Source organism: Lagopus leucura, unplaced genomic scaffold (assembly GCF_019238085.1).
Source record: "Lagopus leucura isolate 7727_CA_CO unplaced genomic scaffold, USGS_WTPT01 Super-Scaffold_100026, whole genome shotgun sequence".
NCBI classification, from domain to species: domain Eukaryota; kingdom Metazoa; phylum Chordata; class Aves; order Galliformes; family Phasianidae; genus Lagopus; species Lagopus leucura.
The window spans coordinates 8745993-8771623 of NW_024962277.1; the positions used below are offsets into that span (position 1 = coordinate 8745993).

General features: G+C 54.3%; 1 protein-coding gene across 5 annotated transcripts in view; it reads right to left on the bottom strand.

The window, feature by feature from the left end:
* Positions 1-68: 68 nt before the first annotated feature.
* DAG1 (dystroglycan 1) overlaps positions 69-25631 on the bottom strand; it is a 37889-nt gene continuing 12326 nt past the window's right edge. For 3 of the 5 annotated variants that reach the window (XM_042880484.1, XM_042880482.1, XM_042880480.1), the window contains exons 2-3: positions 11510-11919; positions 69-2927 (exon numbers count right to left, since the gene is read on the bottom strand). In XM_042880484.1, the coding sequence (XP_042736418.1) occupies positions 519-2927; positions 11510-11791 (2691 nt within the window). In that variant the 5' untranslated portion in view covers positions 11792-11919 and the 3' untranslated portion in view covers positions 69-518. Of the gene's footprint in view, positions 2928-11509; positions 11920-23897; positions 24119-24561; positions 24664-25631 lie in introns of those variants that run through there. The other 2 variants (XM_042880481.1, XM_042880483.1) reach the window with 2 other exon arrangements.

Genomic DNA, 25631 nt, shown 5'->3' on the forward strand with positions numbered 1-25631 from the left:
CGCGCCCCCAGAACTATACATGAGTTTAGGTAAACAGCAGATTAAATGTAAAAACTTAAAACATCGACTTCAGAAAGTCCCTTGAATTTAATTATTTTTTTAGGCTACCTTTCATGTTACGTCCTGTAGCTAGACACACGTGAATAGAAAAAAACAGTACAGTTAGTGTTAAAGGCAAACAGCGGAGACCCAGAGTGCCACCCCAGTGCTGCCTGCTCGTCCCCCCCTCCCTGCCCTCCGCGCCGGCCCCAGCCGTGCCTGGAAGCCCGCCGCCAGAAAGGCGGTTTCGAGCTGAGAATTTTTCTATGAATAAAATAAAACCAAAGCTTGTTAGGCAAAAATAAAACAAGTGTCCCCCCGGGTTCCGCGGGCACTCCGGCACGGTGGGCACAGCCGCAGGGCGGCCTGCTGGGGAGCAGGCTGGGATGGCGGCTTCCCGGCCGGCAAGGGGGCGGCCGGCCCGCAGGCGGCAGCGGTGTGGGACCGGAGGCCCCGTCTCCCCCCGAGCGTCCCGTTCGTTAAGGGGGGACGTAGGGCGGAGGGGAGCGGTAGGGGGTCATGTTCTTCGGGCGGGAGCCCTTCCCCTCCATGGGAGCGGTGAAGGGGGGGGGCGGCTGGTAGGGCGGCGCGTTGGGGTCCTCGTCCCGCAGCGGCGTGTACTCCCCCACGGTGTCCTGGTTGAGCGGCGTGGTCTCGGGCATGCTCTGGTTGGGGTACTCTGGGGGGGGCAGCGGGGCTTTCTCCTCCTGCAGGATGAGGGGCATGCTGGAGGACGGCGGGGGCTTGGAGTCGTCCAGCTCGTCGGCGAAGATGATGGGCACGCCCTTCTTAATGAACGTGGCCTGGTCTTCGATGGTCAGCTTGCCTTTCCTCTTCTTGCGGTAGCAGATCATGGCGATGATGCCGGCCACCAGCAGGATGGCGGCCACCACCACGGCGGGGATGACGGTGTGCAGGTACACGTCGTCTTCGCTGCTCTTCTCGGGGTCCTTCCCAGCCACCACCGTCGGCGTTGCCTCCGAGATCACCCTGCCGTCCTTCATCACGGGGACAAACTGGATGTGCCTGCAGCTGCCGGAGCCCACCACCGACACGTTCAGAGGTTTGAACTCCGGCTGCAAGATGTTGGAGAAAGCCGGGCTCGGCCCCCCGGAGTCATCCGCAATCTTTCTGCTCAAAGTCCGGATCTGCTCGCGGGGGCAGGGCTCCAGAGGCAGCGTGTTGTTGGTCCATTCCACCACGATGGAGCCCTTGGCGATGTCCTGCACCGTGATGGTGCTGCTGTTCCTATCGCCGAACGCCAGGGCCAGCTTCTTCACCAGCATGATCTTCTTGTGGATGTCATTTGCCACCGCGTTGTGGTCTCCTTCCAGCCTGGCCTTGAACTTCACTGGGGATTTGTCCCCATGCGGGCGTTTGTGGACGTGGATCTCAAAAGCGTCCACGGCAAACAGCCCCCCTTTGTCGGTGGCATACATGAAGTACTCGTGCTTCCCCACGTGGCTGCGGTCCGGCATGCCGTACATGAGCTGGCTGGTGCTGTTGAACTGGACCCACGAATTCTCCTCTATCATTTGCTGCTCCTTCAGCTTCAAGGTCAGCTGCAGCTTGTCCGTGGTGGTATCTTCCTTATCGTAGAAAGTGTCTGAGGGTATTTTCACCTCAAAGTAAGTCCCCTCCCACGCGTCTACCCTGTCGATGTGGTTCGTCAGCTTGGGCGGCTCGTTGGGCTCCCAGGGCCGGGGGATGCCGCTGGTGGTGGTGCGGACGCGGGTGGGAGGGGAGGCGGTGGTCAGCTTGGAGATCGGGGAGCGGGTGGTGCTGGGAGGCTTGGTGGGACGGGGCGTTTTGGGCCTCCGGGTAGGTCTGCGTGTTGTCGCCGTGGAGGAATCCGTCGTGGACGGCGTGGCGGGCTTCAGAGTGGAGACTCTGGGCTTCTTGGTGGTGGTGGTGGGCGGCGTGATCACGGCGGTGGGCTCCACGTAGCCGGGCATCGTGGGGCGAATGGGCACGGAGACCGTCCCGGTGCCTTCCGCCAGCCTGGTCGGCTGGATCGGCCCGAGCGTGGGTGTCTGCACGATGGGGCCCCTCGTCCTGATGGTGACCGTAGGCTTCCTCGGCAGCGGGATGGGCTCCCTGACCGGCGGGGCCGTTGTCTCCGTGGGGGGAGCGATGGCGGGCGATGTTGGCGTGGGGACAATCCTCGTCGGCGGCTCTTGAGCGGCGGTGGTGGGAGGTCCGACAGCGGTCAGAGGCGTGGGGGTGGCGTTGATCTGCCGCCGCATCCTTTTTGGGAGGTGAGGTTTCTTGTTAGCGATGTGCCAGCCGACTACAGGGTAGCCGAGGCGGGCAGACATAGTCCCTTCTTTCGCCGGGGCCTCGACCTTGCTGATGTTGGGGACGCTGTTTTGACTCAAAGAACAGCCCAGTTTCCACGAGAGTAAGGCCCCGTTTTCCACCACCTTCTTTGCGTTTCCCGGCCCAGCCATGAAGGCCGACATGTCAAAGAGTCTGTTATTTACAACGGGAACCAACTTCATGTTGTGAAGCTCCACCTCCGAGAAGCTTCTCATTCTGTTTAAAAGTTCGATCCTCTGCTTTGGTGTCATTTTTGTCAAATCGGCATCCAGAATGACGGTCAGGATGGTGACCGGCTCCTCTGCACCGCACACGAACGGCGCGGCGTCGCCCAAATCCTGGGCTGCTGCTCGAACCGACTGCGGCTCACTGTGGTCTTCCTGGTGCACCTCCACGGAGAAGACGTTGGCGGCCTGCGGCACGTAGCTGCCGTTGGGGAAGGGCTGCAGCGTGGTCACCGAGATGTAGTGGACGCCCTTGTCCGTGTCCAGGGGCAGCCCTTCCAGGGAGCTGCTCTCTGCATTCCAGTGTAACCACGAAGGCAAGGACTCCTTCCCAGCTTCGGAGACCTGCCAAAGAAGAGAAGAAGGCGCTTTTAGAAGTACGGCATCAGGACAGATTATAGCAACAATAACAGTTAATTAAAAGGCTCGAGAAGAAGAAACCTGAAAGGTAACAACTGGGGAAGGAACAGCCTGGTGGGAGCGGGGCAGCCGGTGTCATCCCCTCGGCACGGTGACAAGGACAGGCTCTGCAGGGTGCACTGGTCCCTAAGACCTGAAGGACCACAGGATCTCATCAAGCGCTGCAAAGGTCACTGGCCTGCAGGATTTCACTTTCATACAGTAACTTGCTTTCACAGACAAGAAATAAAGCTGCAGACCACAGACGCCTCAGGACTCCAGTTCACTGTTTACTTACGGCTTTTAGGTCATAGCAATGCTTTTTTTGTAGGGCTCGAGGTGCAGATGGGCAGAATGCAATGCAGGATCACAGCTCCCTCTTTCTCAGCAGGCACCGGTCATCCCTGGGGGCCCTGGTCTGGTTCCCCAGCTCAGTGCCCATGCAGAGAGCAGCCCACTCCCCTTGGCAGCAGTACCAGGCCTGCTCCACCAGTCCCACAGGGAAAGCAGCCTCACAGGGCCCTGCTCTGAAAACCTGGGTGCCCAAGAGCTCTCCAGAGAGGCTCACAGAGCTGCACCACAACCACGTCTCTTTCCACTGGCTACTTTTGTGCTTTTCATCTGCTAAGAACAAAGCTGCTACTTCAAAAGGGTAAGGAGAGCAAAAGGAGGCTGTCTGCAAGGATAGCACAGGGGCTGGGAACCTGCTGGGAGCAGCATGAGGACGCTCTGTGCCAAAGCAGCAGAGGGCTGCAGGAATCAGCCCCGCTCCGCCAGCCTGGGCAGGCCAGAAAGTGTGTCACAAGGCATGATATGGTTTGCAGAGCAGAGTTTAAAGCTGTTAGCACATCTTTTAGTTAATGCCTAAGCCAGAGAGCAGAAAATAAAGATTCCTGTTTGTACCAGAAGTAGAAAGTCCCAAGGACCTTGCACGCTGATTTAGCCCATCCAGGCCCAGGGCCCAAGATGTGATGCCCTCCCATCCAATTCTGCTATTCACCCCTTTGCCAGGCAGAAAGCAGCAGGCTCTGGCAGTGCTGGCACCCTCCTCCCCACCACAGCAGGGACAGGAGCTGCCATGATCCTGGCAGCCCCAAGAAGCAGCAGCCCTCCAGCTGAGCCCATGGGCTGGCCCCTCAGTGAGGACAGGCTGTCCTTCCTCGGGCACTCTTTGCTCCAGGTGGGGACAGTGGCAGGGCCTGCCCAGAACCAGGAGCCACCAACACACCTGTGAGGAGCAAACACACGCGAGGATGTGGCCACAGTGCTGCTGAGACTCACACAGTCAAGAAGAACACAGATTTTAATAGCGAGTGGTTAGATGCAAGCAGGACGTGTAGTTTCAGGCTGTATGTGAGACTCCCTCATCCGTGTGTTCTGTAAGCCACTAATACAGGGTCACGTGCTGCTGAGCTTCCCTGCGAGCCAGGGCTTCGGCTGCTCCCTTTTCCCTGTGGCTGCTGTACAACCCAAGTTGCCGTACAAGGCTCCCAGCACACAACCAACAGTCCTGTGTGCTCCTCACATTGCTGTTTGGATAACCAGACTGACTCAGAAATAGTGCCCAACCTCATGTGCCAAAAGAACAGAGTGAGACATGGCTCACTGTGACTGTTTCTGCTTTGAAAACGACTTTACCAGCTTTACTTTAACAGCTTCTTCTGGCAGACATGGCAGAGTCCTGGAGGTGGAGGCCAACTGCTCAGGACCAACTTCTCTCCTGCTCCCCCTTGAAGCATATTGAGAGAAATGCACTGCTGGCACCACCAGCAGAACCTCGTGGGGATGCTGCTGGCCCCAGGTCTGACTGAACTCACAACCTTAAGGACTCGTGTTAGGCTCCAGCAGAGCCCTCTGTGTAGGTCTGTCCTGGTCACATCACTGCTGTTAGGGAACTGTGCTGCATGTGAGCAGGGCTCCAGACTCTTCTATCAGCACTTCCTTCCAATATCGCTTCCGACAGTATTTGTCGAGGCTGCACATGGTTAATGCAAGGTTAATGATTCAGGATCTCTCGCTTTCATGTACAGTTTCCCAGCTTTCCACTCACACCATAAATATCAGCCTTAAGCCCCATAATTTTCTGCAGAGTTCTGCTTTCAAAACAACTCTTCTGTTGCTCAAGAAAAGAGGGCTGCTTTTGTTTTTCCTATAGCTGAGATAATTGTAAACCAATGCTTATCGGCTAAAGGTTACAGCAGCCTGGCAGCATGCTGCAGACCATCACAAAACGAGTAATTTTAAATCCACACAGGGGTCTGGCTGGCTCTGAGACCCCGCTCCCAGCACACACGCACTGCTGTTATTTTTAGGCCGGCCAGGAGCAGGCAGGCAGCTCATAAACTAAGATAGCTCCATTTGATTTGTTTTTCAAACTTGGAGCTCAGAGCCCTGTAGCCAACGAGACAAAGACAAGCAAACAAGCTGTGAGCAGAGCTGCTGCCTCCAAGGGAATTCAGGCAGAAAAAACCTGCATTCTTGCTTACAAAAGTCCCCTCTAATCCTCCAAGTATTCAGTCCTCCTCCTCCCATGGAATCCTGCAGAAAGCAGGCAGTGATTCCATGCCAGGACGGCCATGGTGCCAGGACACAGCCCTGCTGGGTGGAGGTGAATGCTGGGGGCAGCAGGGAGACTCCCCAGCCCTGTGCTGCGAGACCTTCGCTACCCAGGGCAGCCGAGGACTCCACGTTCCCACTTCCCATGCCCTCTCCTACAAAGTCCCAGGGCTGAGGGGTGCTCCTGCAGCTCTACGCCGCCCCTTCTCCCCGTGTCCACATATCAGCTGAGCCCCAGCACCCTGCAGGACTGCAGGAGAGGGCACGGCCAGGGTCAGCCTGAGCCTCCCCACCTGCCCATGGAGGCTGGGAGCGAGGCGTGTGCAGGCAGCACAGAGCTGCTCCGTGGCAGCACACACACAGCCACATCACACAGAGGCAGCCGCCCCGCTCTGCTCCCCCAGCACTGCCTGAGCCACCCGCTGGCCCTGTGCCAGGCGGCCGCCCCCAGCTCATGCCATTCCCTGCCATGCCCTCACTCCTGCTATAAGGGCACCATTCAGAGCCCCACTGGGCCTGGGCGAGGGAACACAGCGGCTGCTTCACCGGAGGTCATGGAGGAACACGGAGCGTCCCAAGAAACCCTCCTTTGATGGGGCCCGTGGCTGCGGTTTGTGCAGCCGCTTTGTCACAGTGCGGCCCACGCGCTGCCCTGTGGCATGGCTGGGGGTGAATGTGGGGCAGGAAAAGCCTGACATGGCCTCAAAACGCAGCTCGGGGCAGGATCTTCCCTCAGAGCAACTTTCTGTAAGCAAAAGGGCAAAGGGAAGCAAAAATACCAGGGGGTGGGGATGCCGAGCACTGGGGGCTTGGTGCTGCCAGCACTGAGCTTTCTTCCTGCCACCAGCACATCACAGGGAACTGGGGAGAGGGGCAAGGAGAGGGGAGCAGAGCTGGCAGCCCCGGGTCAGGCTGTGCACAGGGTGCTGCTGCTTCCCTTGCTTCAGTCTCCCTGGATGCTCAGGGCAGCAGCCCGGCCGAGCAGGACAAAACAAGGAACTTCCCAGCCTGTCTGAAGTGCTGGTTTATAATTAGATTGAGTCACATTTTCCACTCCTCCAAATTCAGAGCTTGTTACTAAGCGTGCACTGAAAATGCCAAACTCCCCAACTGTTTTGCTGCAGGAAGGAGATAAGCAGTCTCTCGGCCCCCCAACAGCAGCCTTATCAGCTCTTCTTATCGCCCCAATTGCAGCATCGCTCTCAGGCAGCGCCCTGCCCAAGAAGCCCTTTGCCTGGACCTGCTCCAGACATCGCTTCTATCCCAGCACAGCCACTGTAAATAGCTGCTGTTGCTTCATCTGTCAGTTAGTCAAGGTCTAAGGAAACAGGGGAGCGAGGTGAAGCTGCTGAAGTGTTTCCCTTCCATGCAGCTCGGTGTGCCCGGCACCCTTCGCTCATTGCTCTGCGGGGCTGGTGCTGACACTGAGGCATGGCACTGATGGCCAATTCTAATGCCAGGACTCCTGCAACCCAACCCTAAAACAAGGCCCCCCGAGGGCTGGTGAGAGCAAAGCTGTGTAGCAAGAGCCACTCCAGCAAATGGTAAGCAGAACAACCTTTGGAAAGATCAGGCTCCTGCCTGGAAAGCAAAGACTTTGTTTGCCCAGATTGATACCCGGCGCTCAGATGGCCTCACCAGCCCTCAGCACAGATGCACCACGCACAGCAGCTGCCTAAGTTCGTTCTGCTGCTGTAATCACTTCACCACCAGCTATGCTTGCACAGAGCAGCAGCTCCTTGGGGCCCTGCTATGTGCTCCACCTACCTTCCCCACAAAGGCCCAGTGAGGCCGTGCACTGCACAACCAACACATCAGAAGCCAAGGCCAGGAGGAGTCCACCGTGCTCACCTGGAGACTTCTCTTCAACACTGGCTGTGCAGATGTGCTGCTGGGACCTGCCCCACGCCTGATCCACTCCCCACCCCCGCTGCCACTGTGCTCCCCAGCTCTGCCTGGCTCTACCAAGCACGGCTACAAATGGCAGAAGTTTAAGGAAACGACCTAACAGTTGTGTTTGAGCTGCATGCCTTGTGACTGCACGTTAAGTTCAGATCTGGGGGCACTGCCCGGTGTTCCTGGAGAGACGCTGGAAGCCCAGATGTCTCCTGTTTCCTGCAACCAGATTGGAGAAACGATGCCTCTGGTTCACAGTTTGGCACCAGAAAGCCTCTCCTGCAGACATCAGATGCTTTTTGCAACAGCTTCCCCAGCAGCCAGATCAGCTTCTTGGAGCCAGGACGGGGGCAATCACCACGTCAATGCTGTCCTTTGTCTGGTTTTAACTTGGCGTTGGCTTTCCTGATGTGAGTGGGGGTGCTGAGAGCAGAGAGCTGCACTTGCTGCAAAAGCCACTGTTCCAAATTGTGGCAACAGTGCTCTAAGTGTTGGTGCTGCTGCCCTTGCACTGATTATCTGCTGTCACTCAGGCAGCGATGGGAGGCATAGATTTTCACACAGGGAGCATGGGACAACCTTAAAGGTTGCACTCCCAGACCTCACTGAGAACAAGAATGGTAACATCAAATCCCACACCACTCACCTTGGCTAATGTGCTCTTCTGGGACCTCTTGAACTGGAAGGAGAAAGACTACAGCTCTGGGTATTCCAGCTGATCACATCGGGTTTGAGCCAAAGGCAGACATGGAAAAGCACACAATTATGGGATGGGGTATTTATAGCAGAGAAAAGGAAGTTTTATACAAGGCTCCAGTAACATTTTGCCTGCAGTACTCTGTATAGCTCTGGTCAGGCACCCACAAGAAAAATAAACTCAAGCTGGAAGAGGTGCAGGAGACAGCTGCAAAATGAGGAGAGGAAAAGAAAGCTTATTTTATGGGGAAAGACTAAAGAGATTGGCTTGTTTAATTTAACCAAATCAAGACAGGAGAACATGCCTGTCACTTTTAAATACATAAAGGAAGTAAATATTATGAAGGTGGAAGAGAGATTCAGGCTAAAGGGCAGCACAAATATTTCTAGCTATCTCTAAATTTAGGCTAGCAGTCGCATTTTTAATCAGAGCAGCCCAATTCTGGAACAGCCTTCAAATGGAAGCAATAAGAGCAGGAAATCCAACTGTTTTCATCCTGGGTGCGATGAGTTTCTCAGCAACAGGACGCAGCTGAGCACGCTGCCCTGCTGGCTGCAGAGATGCAACAGGTCAGGCTTTGCTCCTTTCTCTGCACATCCACCTCAGTTCTGATGAGCTGCCCCAGCTCACTGGAATAAACTTGCTTTTGTGCTCAGCCATAGCACCTCACCTGCTCCGAAGCTGGCAGGGGGTAGCAGGGAAGCACTGGTGCCTGCTGGCAGCAGCACTACCTGACTGTGCAGTGAGCCCACGCAGCTGGGCAGGCGCCTGCCAGGCACTCCTCCGCAGCGCTGCCAATGCTGCCCGTTGTTTCCAGCCCACAACAAAGTATGCAGAGAAAACTACTTTGTCTACAGGCGGCTGGAATCTGCTAACGAGCAGGGAGAGGAGCCGGGAGGCAGCTTCAAGGGGCTCCCCACCATAGTGAGGACGGAGCCTACAAATGATCAGTGGGAACTGCCTAGACATGGAGCAGCCACACCACTCTCAGGCTCCTGAGGTTTGGGGATGTCATGTATCAATTGTTCTTTTTTTTTTTAAATGAGATGATATCCAGCTTCCTAGAAATTTAAGGGCACTGAACGTAGGCAAGTACATCTCCTTGTAAGCACTGATTCACTGCTACACCTCAAAAGGGTGTCCCTACTCTCTCTCATTAGGGGTCAAGTACCCCATTTAGCATCATCCAGATCATGCAATCCTAGAATGGCCTGGGTTGAAAAGAACCTCAGAGATCATCCACTTTCAACCCCCCCTGCTGTGTGCAGGTCGCCAACCAGCAGCCCAGGCTGCCCAGAGCCACATCCAGCCTGGCCTTGAATGCCTGCAGGGATGGGGCACCCACAGCCTCCTTGGGCAACCTGTGCCAGTGCCTCACCACCCTCTGTGTGAAAAACCCTGAATGCACCATGTTATCACTGCTCTGGCTCAGGCAGCCTGAGAAAAAGAGCAGAGCAGCTTGCCCTGAAAGCACCCCAGCACTCCAGGATTGCCTATGTACGCCAGGAATCAAATCCCCATTGGGAAGGCTGGCCTCGCTCAGCAGCCAACACAGCTCTCGGTGCAAGGGAGAGCCCTTCCAGATGCCTGCTAAGTGAGGCCAGGAGCACTGCCACAGAGCCTGCCTCACTTTTAAAATCAATTTCAAGGTGAACAGATGCAACGTGCATTCAGGCTAACCCACGTATGAGTGTGGAAATTGCTCCCAGCCTTTGCTGAGCTACATCCCAACCAGCAACTGCTCCTCCAGTCCCACTCCAGCACGCTCCCTTTGCTGCTCTCCAAGCATCTGTTGCTATCAGCAAAGACTCCTCGATACCAGTGGCAGAAGTATTGCTCAGAGCTGCTAGATGGGGCTGAAATAACGTACCACAGAGCCACCCTACAGCTATCAAAGACTGCTGTGCCAGGAAGAGAAGCTGTGGTGTTGAACAAGCACTGAGAATGCCTTCTTGCTGTCAAAGTAGCCATTAGACAACATCAAAACAAGCCAGCCTGCAACAAAACTCAAAAACAAAGCGATCATTTCTGTAACTCAAGATCTTCACAGTTTCCTCCAGTGAATTCACAGAAGGAGATGTGAGATGTGCAGCAGCGCCCATCACACACCAAGCCATGAACCAGGCAGAGCTCATGGGCACAGCAGCCCTGAACAACTCTCCTGCTCACAAAGATCCACACTGAAGAGTCTGCTCCCTCCAAAGCTGAAGCCTGGTACCCTCACATAAGTGTCCTGTGCTAACGAACCCCCACCTGGCAGTGGTTCAAGTAGGGCAGCCGCCACCACCCTCCACCAGGTTAATCAATCATCACAAGCCTTGCTCTGAAACCAGCCCACCCCACCTCCAGGTAGCCCCAGGGCTCACCCACCGCGCGTCTCTATCCCCCATCTGACAGACAGCCCGTCAATAACAGATGCATTCTTCAGATTCTCTACCTGCCATCAGGATGCTGCAATCCCACAGCTGGAGACAGTGAGATCGTGAATCCAGACTGATGTAATTGCTCAACAGCGTGCACAGCTAAAACAAACCTGCCTGCAAGGAGAGGCTGAGACGTCAGGCTGCCTCCTGAGTTGCTCTATCTCCCTCTGATCTTCTGAAAGGCACTCGAAGGTTGGCCTGTTACAACATTTTCCAAAAATGGATTTTTAAAAGTATGTTTCAATTCTACTTTCTGAAAAAAAAAAAAAAACCAACCCCTAAGATTGGAAGTGTGCTTTCTTTCAAAAACAGAATTTTCCTGAGCTCTCCATCCCCAGCAGATGCTGAGACAACTTCTCAGCACCCTTCCAGAAAAGGACAAGAGCTGAACAAGCATCTGTTTGGCAGCACGTCTGTCCTCCTCCAGGCTGTCTCAACACTTCCTTGCCCCCAGGACCGCTTACAAAGCTTGGCTTTTGGGTGTCTGCAGTGCCAGTAGGTCAGACAAAAAGAAAGGTTCTCATCTTCCCAAGAGGACTTAGGGACAAGGTCAGGAAAGACTACGTCAAACTCAGAACAGAGCCCTGCTCCCAGAACACAGCCTGTTTGTCTGACAATATTTTGTTTCCATAGTGAAGCAGCTCCCCGAGTGTCACGGCGGCAGACTCAGGCAATCCACAGCTGCCCCAATCCCGAGGCAGCATCTCCCCAGGAACACGCCTGTCGTCCCAGGGGCTGTGTGCTTTAACAGCTTAAATGCAGCCAACAAACCTGAGCAACCGGCCCAAAGACTGCCTTACCGTAGAGGAAAGAAACTTTGCAACGAGGTGAGAAAGATCTCCATCCTTCTTCTGCAGCCCTACAAAGCCTCAAGGGAGCTCTGCAGCAACTCACTGCACTCTCATGGTAACCCCACCAACAGCTGAAAATGATCCCCAAGGAATGCCATTTCTCACCTGGACTACTTCTCCATTGGAAGCAATTAAATCTGTGGGGATGGAGACTCTGAAGAAGCGGCCCACCACGGCGGAGCTGTCTGGTATCCCCACCACAGCCGGCACAGTCTCTCGGAGGTCTGAGAGCACGGAGTGCATGGAGGCCTCCAGCTGGTTTTCCCAGTCCTTCAGCACTTCTGCCGGCTCGCTGGGCCAGTGGCAGTGAGCTGAGGCTGCAAGCAGCAGCACTGGGAGCAAAGTCCTCCCCAGGAATGGGGGCTGCAGGACACATCCAACAGTCATTCTGCCCAGTGGCTCTCAGACGGCGCTCCAGCCGGAGGAGGGACGCGGGGTGGGGTGTGCAGGCACGGCAGTGCAGGCAGCGGATCTGCCACTCCTCACAGCAGCCTCATCCTAAGGGTCCTGGCAACCTGGGTGAGGAAAGGAAACCCATCAGCAAACTAATTGCAATCCCCAGCCAGCCAGCCAGCACGCACAGACCTCCTTGTGATGGACGCCGGGCTTCCTACCTTCCACCCCGTTTGTTTTAATTCGCTTTTGGATTAAACCCTAAGAGTTAACACTTCCCAGCTCTTTCCCTGATGTACAGCATCTCTAGAGTAATCAGACCCTCCTGCTTTCCGTGCACACAGTTATGCTGCTCCTGGAGCACCCACTGGCCCCAGGCTCCGGGCAGACACAGCTGGTGGCAGAGCACAGTGCAGAGGGGTCTTTGGAGGCTTTGGAGGCAAGCTCAGGCTGGGGCAGCAGCAAATTTAAATGCTGATTACTCAGCATGAAGGCCCCTAGAAACCTTTGATACTCGATGCATGACAGATGCTTACAGATGCTTCCTCTCCTCCACCCCATAGCCTGGCTTCTCAAAACTCTATTCCAGCCTTTGGGATTAGCCAGTATTCATGCCTGACTCTGGGGCCAGCAACATGCAATCTAGGATCAGACCCGAGCAAGCTAGGCATGTGAGGCCACAGAGCACACTTGGAACTGGACTGCCGTGGACCCAGGTGCTCAGGCACCTTTAACCAACCCTTCATTTCCCAGGCTGAGAGCAGCAGCTCCGAATTCCCAGAGCAAACCCTGCCTGCCTCACGACCACCAGCCACAGCCCCCAGTACAGCTCCCACATGGGGGTGTACGCCTGGCTGCCCTCACACACCTCCTGCTGCCCTGAGTGCAGAGCGTGCGAGCAGGGCTGGGAGCTGCCCTGTGCAAAGCCATCACAGGGCGGGTTCTGCATCCACCCAGCAAACGAACAAAGCTGGAGCTCGCTGTGGGCGCCCTGAGGCTGACGCAGAGCTTGTGCTATTCTGGACACTGAGTCCTTGGGCTGAGGATGCTTTAGCGTTCCTCGCCCCTGAAGCTGTTTGCTTGTCAAGATGAAACCTAATCCATCCCCAAACCCTGCAGCCCGCCACCCATTGCTGCAGCATGCTTTGCCCGGAGGCCACGCGGCTGCACAGAGTGGGCAGTGGGATTGCAAGTCGAACACAGTAACCTCTGGTGCAGCATTTGTCAGGCAAATACCTGATCTGAGCACTGCCAGTCTCAAAAAGCCCTCAAGTGAAAGGCAGGAGAAACAGCAGAGGTAGAAAACAGTGCTGGAAAGCCCTGGGAATCAGGTGGGAGGGGGTCAGTGTGAGATGCTGGGCCACAGGAGAGCCCAGGGCAGGAGCACATCGGGCTGAGTAACAGAGAAACCAAATCCAGGCTCTTCCCAAAGGCAACACTGTGGTCTTTACCCAGAGTCAAACACCTGAGCTGCCTCTCCAGACACTGTCACCACCAGAAATGGAACAGTAAAAGCAAGCCTCACTTCTTGCAGGCTCCAGCTCCTACCAGCTCCCTGCCTTGTCAGGAGATGAGAATCCAACACACATCAAATGGCACAGGAATGTGGATGAATTTTGGACGTGGTGAATTTGGATGAGCTTGAAGTCACCTCAACAAGAAGAGAACTCCCAACGTGCTCTGCACATCTCGTTCTGAATGAGTTCTGGAGACAGAACAAGGCTCTGAAGGAGCCTCTGGTGAGGCCACTGACTGCCACAGTGGGAAACCAGGGCACTGTCACTCTGCACAGAGCTATAAGAAGGTAGAAAGAGGCTCTCAGCCTCCATAGAGCCTGCACCCATAGCACCTTGTCCATGAGCTTCTTTGCCTGCACCCCCATCGCTGGAAGGTCCTGCTGCAGAGGGACTAGAGAGCAGCCGTGCTGCAAGCGTGGGCAGATCAGAGGCTGCAGCCAGGGGAGGAAGGCGGCAGCTGAGGAATGTGGCTGCTGTGGAGCTGAGATGGTATCAGCACAGAAACACGGCTGCTGCTCACAGCTGAGCCTCCACACCTGCGTGGGATGGACGTGCAGACAGCAGGACATACAGCCAGCCAGCCAGCAGCAGCCATGCAGAGCTACAGCCACACCTGCAGAGGTGGGCACCGTGTCCCCACAGCAGCAATGCCCCCCATTTGTCAAGGCTGCAGGAACCACACACTGCCATGGTGTGGTTCTGTGTTGTGAAACCAACTCTGTGATTTGCCCCAGGGCATTCCTGTGGGATGGATAGCAATGCCTGGGCAGAAAGGAGCCAGTCCCTGATATCTGTGGCCAGCAGGAGAGGAAGATGAAGTCATCACCCACTGCAGAAAGAATCACCGGAGCAGGCAGCAGGCACTGCCCGTGCCCCTCAGCCAAGCAACTCAGGCTGTGCAGATCTAGTCTGACAATTGCAGGTCACACCAATTCCAAATTCCATTTAGGAAAAACACAGAACAGTCTCTGTACCCAGAAGCAGAGCACAATGGAGGTACAGGAAGAATTCTGTAGCCATTGTCAAAAGAAAAGCCAGGAGAAGCAAGAACAGCATTACACCACCAAGAAATCTCTTTAATACAGCTCCTTACCAAACAATAAGCTGAAGAGGTGCCAGGCTCTCACACTGTGCTGGGACCAAAGGCAGGGCAGCTCCCAGAAGCAGAGCAAGGCCCCCAGCTATGGTCTCTTCATGAGAGATCCTCACCTGTGCACAGCACAGAGCTGTGAGTCTGGATACAAGTGCAGACACACAGAACCAACGTGGGAGGGTGGAAAAAGCACGGGCACCTGCACAACGCCTCTGGGGGAGTTCAAGAGCTACAGCCAAACTATTTCACATGCGGTGACGGGCAAAGCGCAGACTCACTTGTTTTGAGACTGCTCAGTCACAGGTAGCAGATAAGAGCGTTCAGGATCACCTCCCATGAGCTGTGACTAGCTGTGACTAGCACGGAGCCAGAGAGGATCAGAAAGGCCAACAGCCTGCTGTCCAGCCAGGTGCTGGGACAGGCTGCCCCATCTCTGGATGCGCTCAAGGCAGGCTGGGTGGGATCCTGGGCAGTTGAGCTGGTGGTTGGCATCCCTGCCTGCTTCAGTGAGTTGGAACCAGACATCTTTAAGGCCCCCTCCAAACTAAGCCATTCCATGATTCTGCCATTTCATGCAAGCTCAGAACAGAGCCAAAAATCAAACAGAATTCTGCACCGCTGCTCTCTGCTCTGCAGGCATCACCATGCTGCAGGGCTCATCCTCTTGCTTTCAGGTTATCAGGCCAGGCCACCCCAGTTTCTCCGCACAGCAGCATTCCCTCCTCCGGCAGGATCTGCGCTGCTGCGTTTGGCAGAACCACCACAAAGGTTCAGGTTAGTCCTGAATTTCAGGATGTTTTGCTCTGTCTGATCTTATGAAAATACCGAGTTTCTCTTTATCCTCCTGCTTCTGTAAGAGCTCTTTTGGGTCTCCACTTTGAACCTCCAAAACGCTGGATTAAACATCAAAGCTGGGATCAACATCTGCTTTGGCCTTGGTGCTCAGCGCACATGCCAATGTTGATGTCTGATTGCTGATGCCAAATCCCCATCTTGGAGCACGCAGCCGGGCCTGCTGGGTGATGCTGATATGATGCTGACTTGCCAACACAATTCTGGAGCTGACTCCTCCGTGCAACCACAAGGCCTGCTGATGTGCTAAGGATATGCACTGCTTCATATGCACGAAGGCAGAACAGAGTGGCCAGAAGACAGGGCTGAAAGTGAGACCTGGGCAACACAGCTCCTGCCGGCCACAGGACCTTGCTGACTGCCCACTGCAGGACCAGGAGTGCAGCTGCCCTAGGAATAACTTCTGTGTGGCCAGCTACATCACAGCTCCAACAAGAACCTGCTGATGTGAGCCCCAGCGCAGCTGCACCTAATCCAATTGCTCAAGTACAGTCACATCAGTGGGCTGTGGTAATTAATCACTGCCAGCATGTTAATGCCTCTGAATCTTGCACGCTGAAAGCCTGAGTAGCTGCCTTCCCATGCCCTGCTCCAGATAAGGAATTAAGGAGAGCAAGGAGGAATCCCACCTACCTGAGCTGCTTATTTACCACTGTCTCCATAAAGACAAACAAATGGTCTCTCCCTAAGGAAGAGGGAGCAGAATGCAACGGGCTGGTGCAACTTCCCAAAGCACATCTATTGTACGTGCACAGCTCTCGTGCATGTTCCCACAGGAGAATCTCTGGGCAAGTCCCATCAGTGGCTGCGTGTCGAGGCAGCAAGCAGGAGGAATGATGCAATGCGGTGGGACGGCTGGGTGCGGGCAGGGGCACAGTGCTGCACATGCCCCACTGCCTACTGCTGCTGGGAGCTGGGGGGGGCTGGGCAGGTGGGGGTTTCTCTCACCCTCCACCCTTCCAGCACAGCAGTGACCCAGGCACTCACCAGCTCCAGCCTCCGCATGCCTGGCTGAGTTATGGGAGGGACATGCAGGAGGACAGTTGCTCAGGGACATTTGTCACGCAGCTGGCATGAGCAAACGGGCAAAGCTGGGGACGGATGTTCTCCCTCCACGAAGCCATGCCCCCACCCCGAGCAGACACGTGCAGTGAGGACGTGCACAGGACGGGATGCCTCTCTGAAAGACAAGCTCACCCCTGCAGTGGTGGTTTAATGCTGAATGCATTCATGTCCTGCACGCCTGTAACCATAGACCGAATGTGAAGTAGCAGGTTCCACTCATCTCCAGCACAGCTGTTGTCAGCAACAGGAAACCCTGACACTGAGCAACAACTTAGGGGAAAAAACAACAAAACTCGGCTGTGCTGAGGTATGCGCTGGGCAGGGAGAGGAGCAGCACTGCTGCAGATGGGAACTGCAAACTGTCACTCACTGCCCCAGGTCATGCGTGCAGGGGAAGTGGTCACAGCAATCGACACCTCAAAGCGGTTTTTATTCTGCTAGAGTAAGCACTGAGATATTTAACCTACTCATAGCTCAGGGGAAGCTTTCCTGCTACTTGTCATTACCTTCTCTTTGCAAGCTGGAGCTCTGTACCACCAAGAAGGAACCAGGTGCTTGCACACAGACCTGACTCTGCTAGAAGACCAGGTGGATGCCTCCCAGCTGTGAGATCCTGCTTGCAGGTCCCTCAAAAGCCATGCTCAGCGTGTGCCACTGTGATGCCCTGGAGCTCAGCAGAATCCACGCCACCCATCGCTGCTCCAGACCCGCACAAGTGACCACAGCAGTGATTTTGGCTGTGTGGGACTTCTCTCTTTGATGAGAGCTTCAGCAACCACAATCAATCCCTTACTCCCACTTTGCTATTCCCAAACAGACAACCTAGATCGTATCTTCAAGTGCGCTCAGTTAAAAGGAAACTGATATTATCGGCCCAAATATTTAGGATGCCTCAGAGACCATTTTTTCCCTGTAATTAGGAACATCGCAGCCAGAACTGCCACGGTCCTGGCAGCACACAGGCAAATTAGGATAAATCCATAGAGGGGACTCCAAATAACAACTGAAGACTGCTTCATGGTGCTGTCCTCACATCAGGCCTCCAAAGAAGCACCAGAAGGGATTATCTGGAGACAGGACGGACCCTGCATGAGAAACAACTGCAGTGCCCTGGTGAGAAGCAGGCAGAGCACAGCAGGTACAGAGGCACCAGGGGCTGGGCGCAGGATGCACCAGGAGCAAGGCACGCACCAAGCTCAGCCGTGTGCAGGACGAGGCTGTGGACGTGGTAAATGTTAAACCCCAAGAAGGAGGGAGGCAGGGAGGGAGGGGTCAGTTTTATGGAGAGAAGTTACCAAGGCACTGCTTCTGGCTCGAGAAGCACTTTGTGATGGATCCCAGGGCAGCACTCAGGGCGGGTATGACTTACATTCCTCCTCGGGTGTCTTCTCCTGGCTGTAATTGGAAAGGGCACACAGGCTAAATATACAGCTGCAGCGGGGCAGAGCAAAGGTCTGCTTGTTCTTAAGGGCATTCAGCTTAACCTGGCTTTGACTTCACTTATTTGCCACAGCCAGCCCCTCAGGAACACAACTCCTGATTCTGCTTGAAACAGAGCTACAGAGCATAAACGTCCTCTTATTCTATGTTTAACAGAACCTAAGCTAAAGCTTTTACTGAAAGTCACAGGAAATTAAACAATTAAGTCAGCCTCAACTTCTTTGGTTTTAAGAGCTCTTTACTACCAAAGCTATAGAAATGCATATTTTGAAGACAAATACAACAGGCATACGTGCATACATGCATACGAATGCTTTTTCAGATTCCAAGATTCCATGAAGAAACAGAACTCAGGGCACCAAGACAAAAATAGGTATTTTTCCTCCCGATTTCTCTTTTGTGAAGACAGCATTCCATAGCTAGAGGCAAATCCAGCAAGATAATGCTGAGATGAAGAGGCAAATTCAGCCAGATAATGCTGAGATGAAGGCAGCAGCGTTACCAAAGGGTGTTCCAGCAGGAACCACCCTTCCTGTCTTTCCATCCACTCACCATCCACCAGTTGCCCGAGTCCAATTTGCACCAGCTGATGACCTTAGATAGAAGTCACTGCAATGCGGATCACAAGTGTCTGCAAACTGCCCACCACTGTCCTGCCACTGATGGGCTGGAGTCCTTCCCTCCATCTCTTGCTCTGCATGGGACAAAAATCCTTCCCCAGCCCCCAGCAGCACATGCAATCTCAGCTGAAACCATAGAAATCCTTCCTCCCGATGCTGCCCCACTCTGCTGTGCAGATGTTCGCTTCGGATGCAGCTATGAACATTGAAACAAACGAGACCAACCAGATTTGCAACTCTTGCTTGACTTCTTAATTGAATTAAAGGCTGAACAAACCCCCTCACGAGGCTTCAGAGAGCCCACACGGAAGAGAAGCAATGAATATCCTCATCTCAGATACCTCTTCCACCAAACAGTCCTGTAAGTACTGAGGATCCCACACAAAAAGGAGATGAACCCTGAGGGATACATTCTCGTGTCCAGCAAGGCAGGAAATGTTGCTGCAGCTTCTCCCAGCTCAGCCTCCTGATCACACCCCACGTTGGAAGTCACACAGGAGCAGAGGTCAGCCTGGGAGCGCCCATTTAGCCAAGGAAACTTGCCCGTCATCCCAGCCACCTGTTTTGTGCTTGATAAAAAACAAAAGGCACAAAGCCTCATCTGTCAAATTAGCAAGCTGAAGCTGTCAGTGAGGTGGGGGAAAGCCTGATGGCAGGGCAGACCCCCAAGTCTTCCTTCAGAACCGTGCTTGCAAACCACGTGAAAAAGGAGGCTGCAGCTCTGACGGCTCCTGAGGTGCTTGGATGCTGAGATCCTTGCATGCACAGTCACGCAGCAAAGCATTTTCTGATTCTGATCACCAGAACCGCGCTGTGCATCGAGCACTGCACTTGGGCTCTCCTAGGACACCAGCACACGGGCAAACCTCGGCTGTGCTGGTGGCACCAAGGGGCACCTGGCAGCACACTGTGTATCCCAGCGTGAGGAGCAAACAACCCCAGGCCTGCAGGCACCAAACCACAGCAAAAAGGGGAGATTGAATGAGGTTTTGCATTCATCTGAACGTTGTTTCGCTGGATGGTTTTATGGATAGGCAGCCACATTCCAATGGTTTATCATCACCTTCTGAGTATTCCACAGAATTCCTCAGATAGTGAAGTATTTCAAGAGGGTCTTTGGAAGCGTTCTTTAAGCAACAATTTCCCATCAGCTGAGCTCGGGGCACCAGGCAGGACTGGAGGGATGGGTTCAAGGCCTTCCCCCATACCAGGAGCCTGACTGCTGCTACCAATGGGACATGAGGCACAAGAGCTGATGGGAGACAGACAAGGGAGCGAGACAAGCCAGTTTCCAGCACTCCAGTTACATAGGCAGCATCATTTATGTCCTTAGTGGCTGCGTAGCTAAGGGCTAGCACATTGTTTGGAAGCATCTCGCTGTTCCATCAGTTCCTGCACCCTGCCCTGCAGCCCCAAGCCAAAGCATGAAGATACAGCTCGATGGAGCTGCTCTGCCTTGACTTATTGCTCAGTGAGTGGAACTGCCACAGCTCTTCCTCTGAACACATTTACCACTGAGCAATCTGCATAGAGCAGCCAGGGCCTCAGCCCTGGACTTGCAACTTTCAGTGTTTCTCAGGAAAACCATTGTAAATGCTTTTTGGCAGCACACTGCAGCTCTAACCATCCAGCATAAAATGGGAAAGCTATGAAATGAAGCAGAGCTCAGACCAAGAAAGCTTCTGAAAGAGGAATTAAAGATCCTAAAGATCCTCAGGAGTCACCAAACTCCATCAGACCAACAAGCTCTTTGCACAGAGCACATGTTTATAGGTATTCTCTTGCTGGAGAGCAGAGGGTGAAGGCTTTGACTGCCTGGCTAGGACTCCCAACTCCTCACCACAACCCCCAGCCATGCCAGCAGTCTGAAAGCCACGGTAAAGCAGGACCTGGCTCAGGGTGTCCATTTGCTTCCCTGCTGCTGTGGCACAAGCCAATTCAAAACCAACCCACCTGGTTCTGTGTGGGGTTTTTTGCAGCTACAGCCCTGCTGCCAGGTCACCCTGGGCCCGGGGGGCGGCCCTGAAGCACACAGACAGCTCAGCCTTCCTCCACACCCTGCTCTGGCATCACAGAGCAGAATGCCAAACCCAATGATTCCAAGGCCACAAACTCCACTGTAAGGAGTGGAGGTGGGATTTGGGCATCTGTTCTTAGCTGCAAGTCCAGCACTAACACCTCCTGCTGCTGCCAGTGCCCAAACCTCAGGAGCAAGAAACTCCCTCTTCACACCTAGGTGGAGTAAAGGTGGAGTGAAACTATGGAGGAGAAATTGGAGTAAGAAGATGGGCCAGATCCTGGGCCGATGTCTCTCCCAGGGCAAAGCAAAGAAGCGAAGCACAGGTAACACACCTGCTCAGGCTGCAGGAATCCCAGGAATGGGGGCAAAGTCATTAAAGCACCAGTGCTTGCCCCGGGAAAACAGGGCTGAATGCCATTCTGAGGCAACAAGGAAAATTACACCAGTGCTTAGCCAGGTTCTGTACCAGCTCGCGCCTGTCCCCCCCAAGCACCATCTCCCTGCCTCCCCCCCAAAGCAGTGCCCCCGTGCCCTGCTCTCAGTTCCTGCAGCAGGGCTGCCTCTACCGGGCACAGGCACCCAGCAGTGCCCCAAAGGAAGGAGGACAAACCCATTTCACAGCCTCAAGCACTCAGAGCCTTCAACACCCCACACCTTTCCTTCCAAATGCCACCCCTCAAGTCAAACTAAGTGTGATTTCTGCTCAGCACCCATCTACTCTTCCCTATGAAAATAATGCCCAGACCCCAACAATTGGCTGGAGAGGGCATCCCACCCACAGGAGACCCTCCTTTCTGTGTGCACACTCACCTCCTTACAGCTAATAACTGCACAGATCTGAACAGCTTTCCAGAAAAACTCAATGGCTCACTGCTATCACACAGCATAGGCAAAGATAAAGGGTGTGGAGAACAGAAGGGCTGCATGAAGAGGGATGCTCAAGCTCCACAGGAAAAAGCAGGCTCAGAGTTGCAGTGAGGCTGTTAAGCTCTGAAGGTGTGTGCAGCTTGCCTTGGTTTTATAATGCTGCAGCAGATGCAGGGAAACAATTAAAGTGCTTATCACAGTATGGCCCATTCAGCTTCCAGAGCAGAGAGCAATTCCAGTCCCCAGGTGGCAAACACAGCAATTAGGTACCCAATTACCTGCACCAAAGCTTCTATTTGCTTACGCTATCTTACTTCAGTGGTTATATGGCACTTCCTTGGCTGGCTATTGCTAATGGGCTACAGGTTTGGGGAAGAGCTGCAGGGTCCCAGGAGACCTGGCAGCCCTGCAGGATCACACGGTGCCACAGCTGCAGTTTTATCTTACTGCTCCTACAGCAGGACCAAGGTACAGAGCCTGGCCACAGCTTCATGCCTTCACCTGGAGGGGGTAGACTTCATTACCAAAACACGAATGGCTACAGGGCAGCCAGGATTAACTTCCAGCTTTCCCAACAGCCCACCTGCTAAGAAGAATCCAGGCCTGGTGCCTCTCTGGGTTCAGTAAAAAGCTCTAAGGAAAAATGTGCAGCTCAAATTTTAGAAACAGAGAAGAGAAACCCTGGCTTAGCAGCTGCAGTCTCCAGGCACTTCCCTGCTTAACAGGAACCTGCACAGCAGAGCAGAAAACTAAAACAGCACGCAGCCAGAGAGAGGTGTGCTGTAAAGAACAAGAAAGGTGCAGTTTGGGGACATAATTCGAGTTCAAGGCAAAGGCCTCCCCAACCTCACTGCAACAAAGTGCACGTAAAACCACCAGATGAACCAAATCATCTCATGCACAAAGCGACTGTCAGAAACAGCAGCAGAAGCCAGAAGGGCAGCAGAAGCCAGGCTGCTCCTCGCTGCCTCATGACAACCACAAGATGAGCTGCTATGACTGCAGGCTGAGCCCCGCACCGCCTGCAAGGCAGGATGCTGCTGTGGGTAGAACAAGCTGCAAATAATGGATTAAAAGTGAGAATACCTGAGCTTGGGCTGCCCGTGAACTGGTCACAGCAAGCACAGCGTGCTCCTCGTCCTGCACCTTCTCTGGGCTTCTCTCTCCACAAGACACAGGAGCTCCTCACCTGGCTGTGGTCGTACACAAGACAGCAGTGAGGGGACAGGGCTGTCCCCCCCGTGTCCCCAGGTGTCCCCGCCCTGCCACAGCCCATCCAACCCGGCCCTTCCTAGATAGCATCTGAGTGGCAGGTCTGCAAAGCCATTCTGGTGCCTGCCAGGTGATAAGATCAGGGCATTTGTGCCTGGAGCACAGCCCTTGGACACTGACAACAGCAGGCAGCTCTGTGCACAACAGTTAAGCTTTGTTGTTCTCTTGAATACTTAAAACTTTGGGCACTTCTGCCTTTAACTCCTGAAAATGTCTGAACTGTTTTTTGCTGAAAGCTTAAAAACAAGTGCGAGGCAGACCCACAGCATGGGAAACTCCAGGGCCAGCTCAAGAGTGAACCAGCACCAGACACAACCTCTCCAGCAAGAGTTTGGCCACGGCTACCTATTGCAGCTTCAACAAGGACTAGTTTGAGCACGTCCTTTGATGGGGAGCTAAGAAAATGGGTTTTTAAAGCTGGAAAAAGTTGCATTTCCAGTGTTTTTGCTCTGTGCCCCAGCACTGACCACCTTCTTGCTCTCGCTGCCTTTCTCACTTGGGAACGGTAGCCTTTTCTTACACTGCTCTTTCACTAAAACAAGCGATGATCCAAAGAAAAGCTGATGAGAGGACTTGGGGCATTTGTGCCTTCACTTGTTAAACATATCAGCTGTGTAAATCAGCACCATCCCTGCAAACCCCACGGAACTGCTGGCTTTCGGGGACAGCCAAATCCCTGGGATCCGGAGCTGGCTGACCTGAAGCCCCACAGCCAGCAGCTGCTCGGGCCGAGCCCAGCAGAACGCCCTGGGGATCAATCACAACAGGGGAGGTCTGACCACAGCCCCACCAGCACGACTTTTATTCTGGGTTTTCCAGGAATCATTGTGCAGACAAAGCGAAGCGGACCCAAAGCACTCAGATCACATATCCCAACGCGAGCACGTCAGCCAGAACGAAAGCTCAGAGCCTGGGAAAAGCACCCAAAACGTCATTTGTGACAGCAGCTTTGCTCCGCTTGCAACACGCACTGCCATCACACACAGGAACGCCGCTCACAGATTACCAGATAGGTTTCTCTCAAGGCTTCTCACCACTCACTCCATTATTTCACATAGCCCAGCTGCTCTGCCCCTGTGAGACGCCTCCCCACCAAGTGCAGGGCACTCAGAAAGCAGCAGTGGGTGCAAGGAGCGAGCTCAGGAAGTGCCACCACGGCTCACAGTCCCGCTCAGCCCCATGCCATGCACTCCTGCACCCTGCGGCTGCGCGGCCCCGCACCGCTCAGTACAGGTGACCTCACAGAACCACCGTCTCCAGGCAGGGGTTTTGTCCACGGAAATGACTTCAGACTCCTCAGAGGGATGAAGTCATGGTTTAAAATGCAACAGTGCAGCAAATTCAATGAACTCACTGAGCCCGCCCGCCTCTTCAGCAACGTGGCAGCAAGATCCCTGGCCGCCCAATCCCGAGGTGCAGCACGTTAGTTATTAGGAACGCCGCCGAGTCCCAGCAGCGTGCTCCAAAGGCTCTGCCCCCATCCCTGGAGCAAGGGTCCCGCTCCCAGGACAGCACAGGGCTCCCCAGCACAGCCCAAGAGCTGCCCCACTATAAACCCCCAGCGGAGGCCGGAGGGGCTCAGAGTGGTTTGCACAAAGCCAGCCAGAGGCAAACAGAGGCTCTGCTGTGGAATGAGCCCCTGTGTCAGTCTGTCGTGATTGATATGTACATCTGCCAGTCCCCACCTGCTGTTCGCATTCCTGGCATTTCTTTCTGCAGCGTTTTCTCCCTGAGAAAGGACCAGCTGCTTATCAACTGCTGCAGAGATTTAAAGGAAGAGAAACAGGCCCTGGCTTCAACAAAACTAAGAGGTTTCAAGCCCTGACATACCAAAGAGTTTTCCTCTATCAGGTGGAGAAACCTGCCCAAGGAGTCCACTGAAGAACCCCCGCACCACGCGAGAGCTGCACAGAGCTCGATGCTCCCTTCCATCGCTTCCACATCCCACCACCACTCAGTGCCCAGCTGCCAACTAAAGCAGGGGCTCCAAGAGCCTCTCCAACCCTCCAGCCACTCACCCCAAAGTCGTTCTCTGCCCCGGTGAGCCACAGCCTGGGAGAAAGACGTGAGGAGCGTGAGGAAGGCCAGCCTGTGAGCAGGGCACAGACTGCCCAGCAGCGAGGGCTGACGAGCAGGGACAGGCGGTAGGGATGGGGGGGCAGCCAGGGTGCAAATCCCCAGCACACCCCGAGCCAAGAAACTGCCTTCCAAGTATTCATGGGATGGATTCCTGCACCTCCCAGTTCTGGTTCTCAGCCCTGAGTATGAGCTGGAAGTTTTTCTTTCCTTCTCATCTTAGCTTTAATGTGGCAAGGAGGCTGAGAAGAAGAAATGGTAAAAGGATCCAAAGCAGGGAGGTGGAACGTGAGCCTACCTGCCTGCAGAAAGCAGCTCTGAGCAGCAGGACAGACCAAGTATCACAGGGCTCTCCTGAGAGCTCGGTGTCTGTAAGATCCCGATCCCTATCAAACTGGATCAGAATTAGCTATCAGGATCAGAATTATTAGTGTGTGCTCCTGCTGAGAGCAGAGCAGCCCAGCTGCTGCAGGGAGCTGAGCTGTGTGCAGGGTGTGCTGCGGCACCCTGCCTGCTTCACACTGAAAGCAGCACAAACAACTGCAAGTCTACAAGGCTTTGCTTATTTCTGTCTTTGGGGAAGAAGGGAGAAAGCAGCAGAAAATAAATGCAGCTATCCCCGTGCCTGCAAGGGGAAAAAAATGCCAAACAGGTTTTGGTTTGGACCGTTAGTTATTGCCACCTACACACACTCCTTAAGCCACGCTTGAGTAGAGTGAACCAAGAGTGAACCAATACAAAAACCAGAGTGAACGCAATACAAAAGCTGATAGATATCCCTGACTTGGCCCCAGGAGCCATCTCAGCAGCCAGGACACCTCCAAAGGACACGCAGGGCTGCTCCTCTGCAGAGCAGCCCTTAGGGCTGCGCCCCAAAGCTCCCTGCAGCTGGCTCTGCACAGGCCAGGTGGGAGCAGCCTTTGGTTTGCGACGGGAGCAGCTGTCCTCTGGCTTTATGGCTCCTGCAGGAAATTTAAACAGGAACTTTCTATAAATTAACTGTCCATAAAAC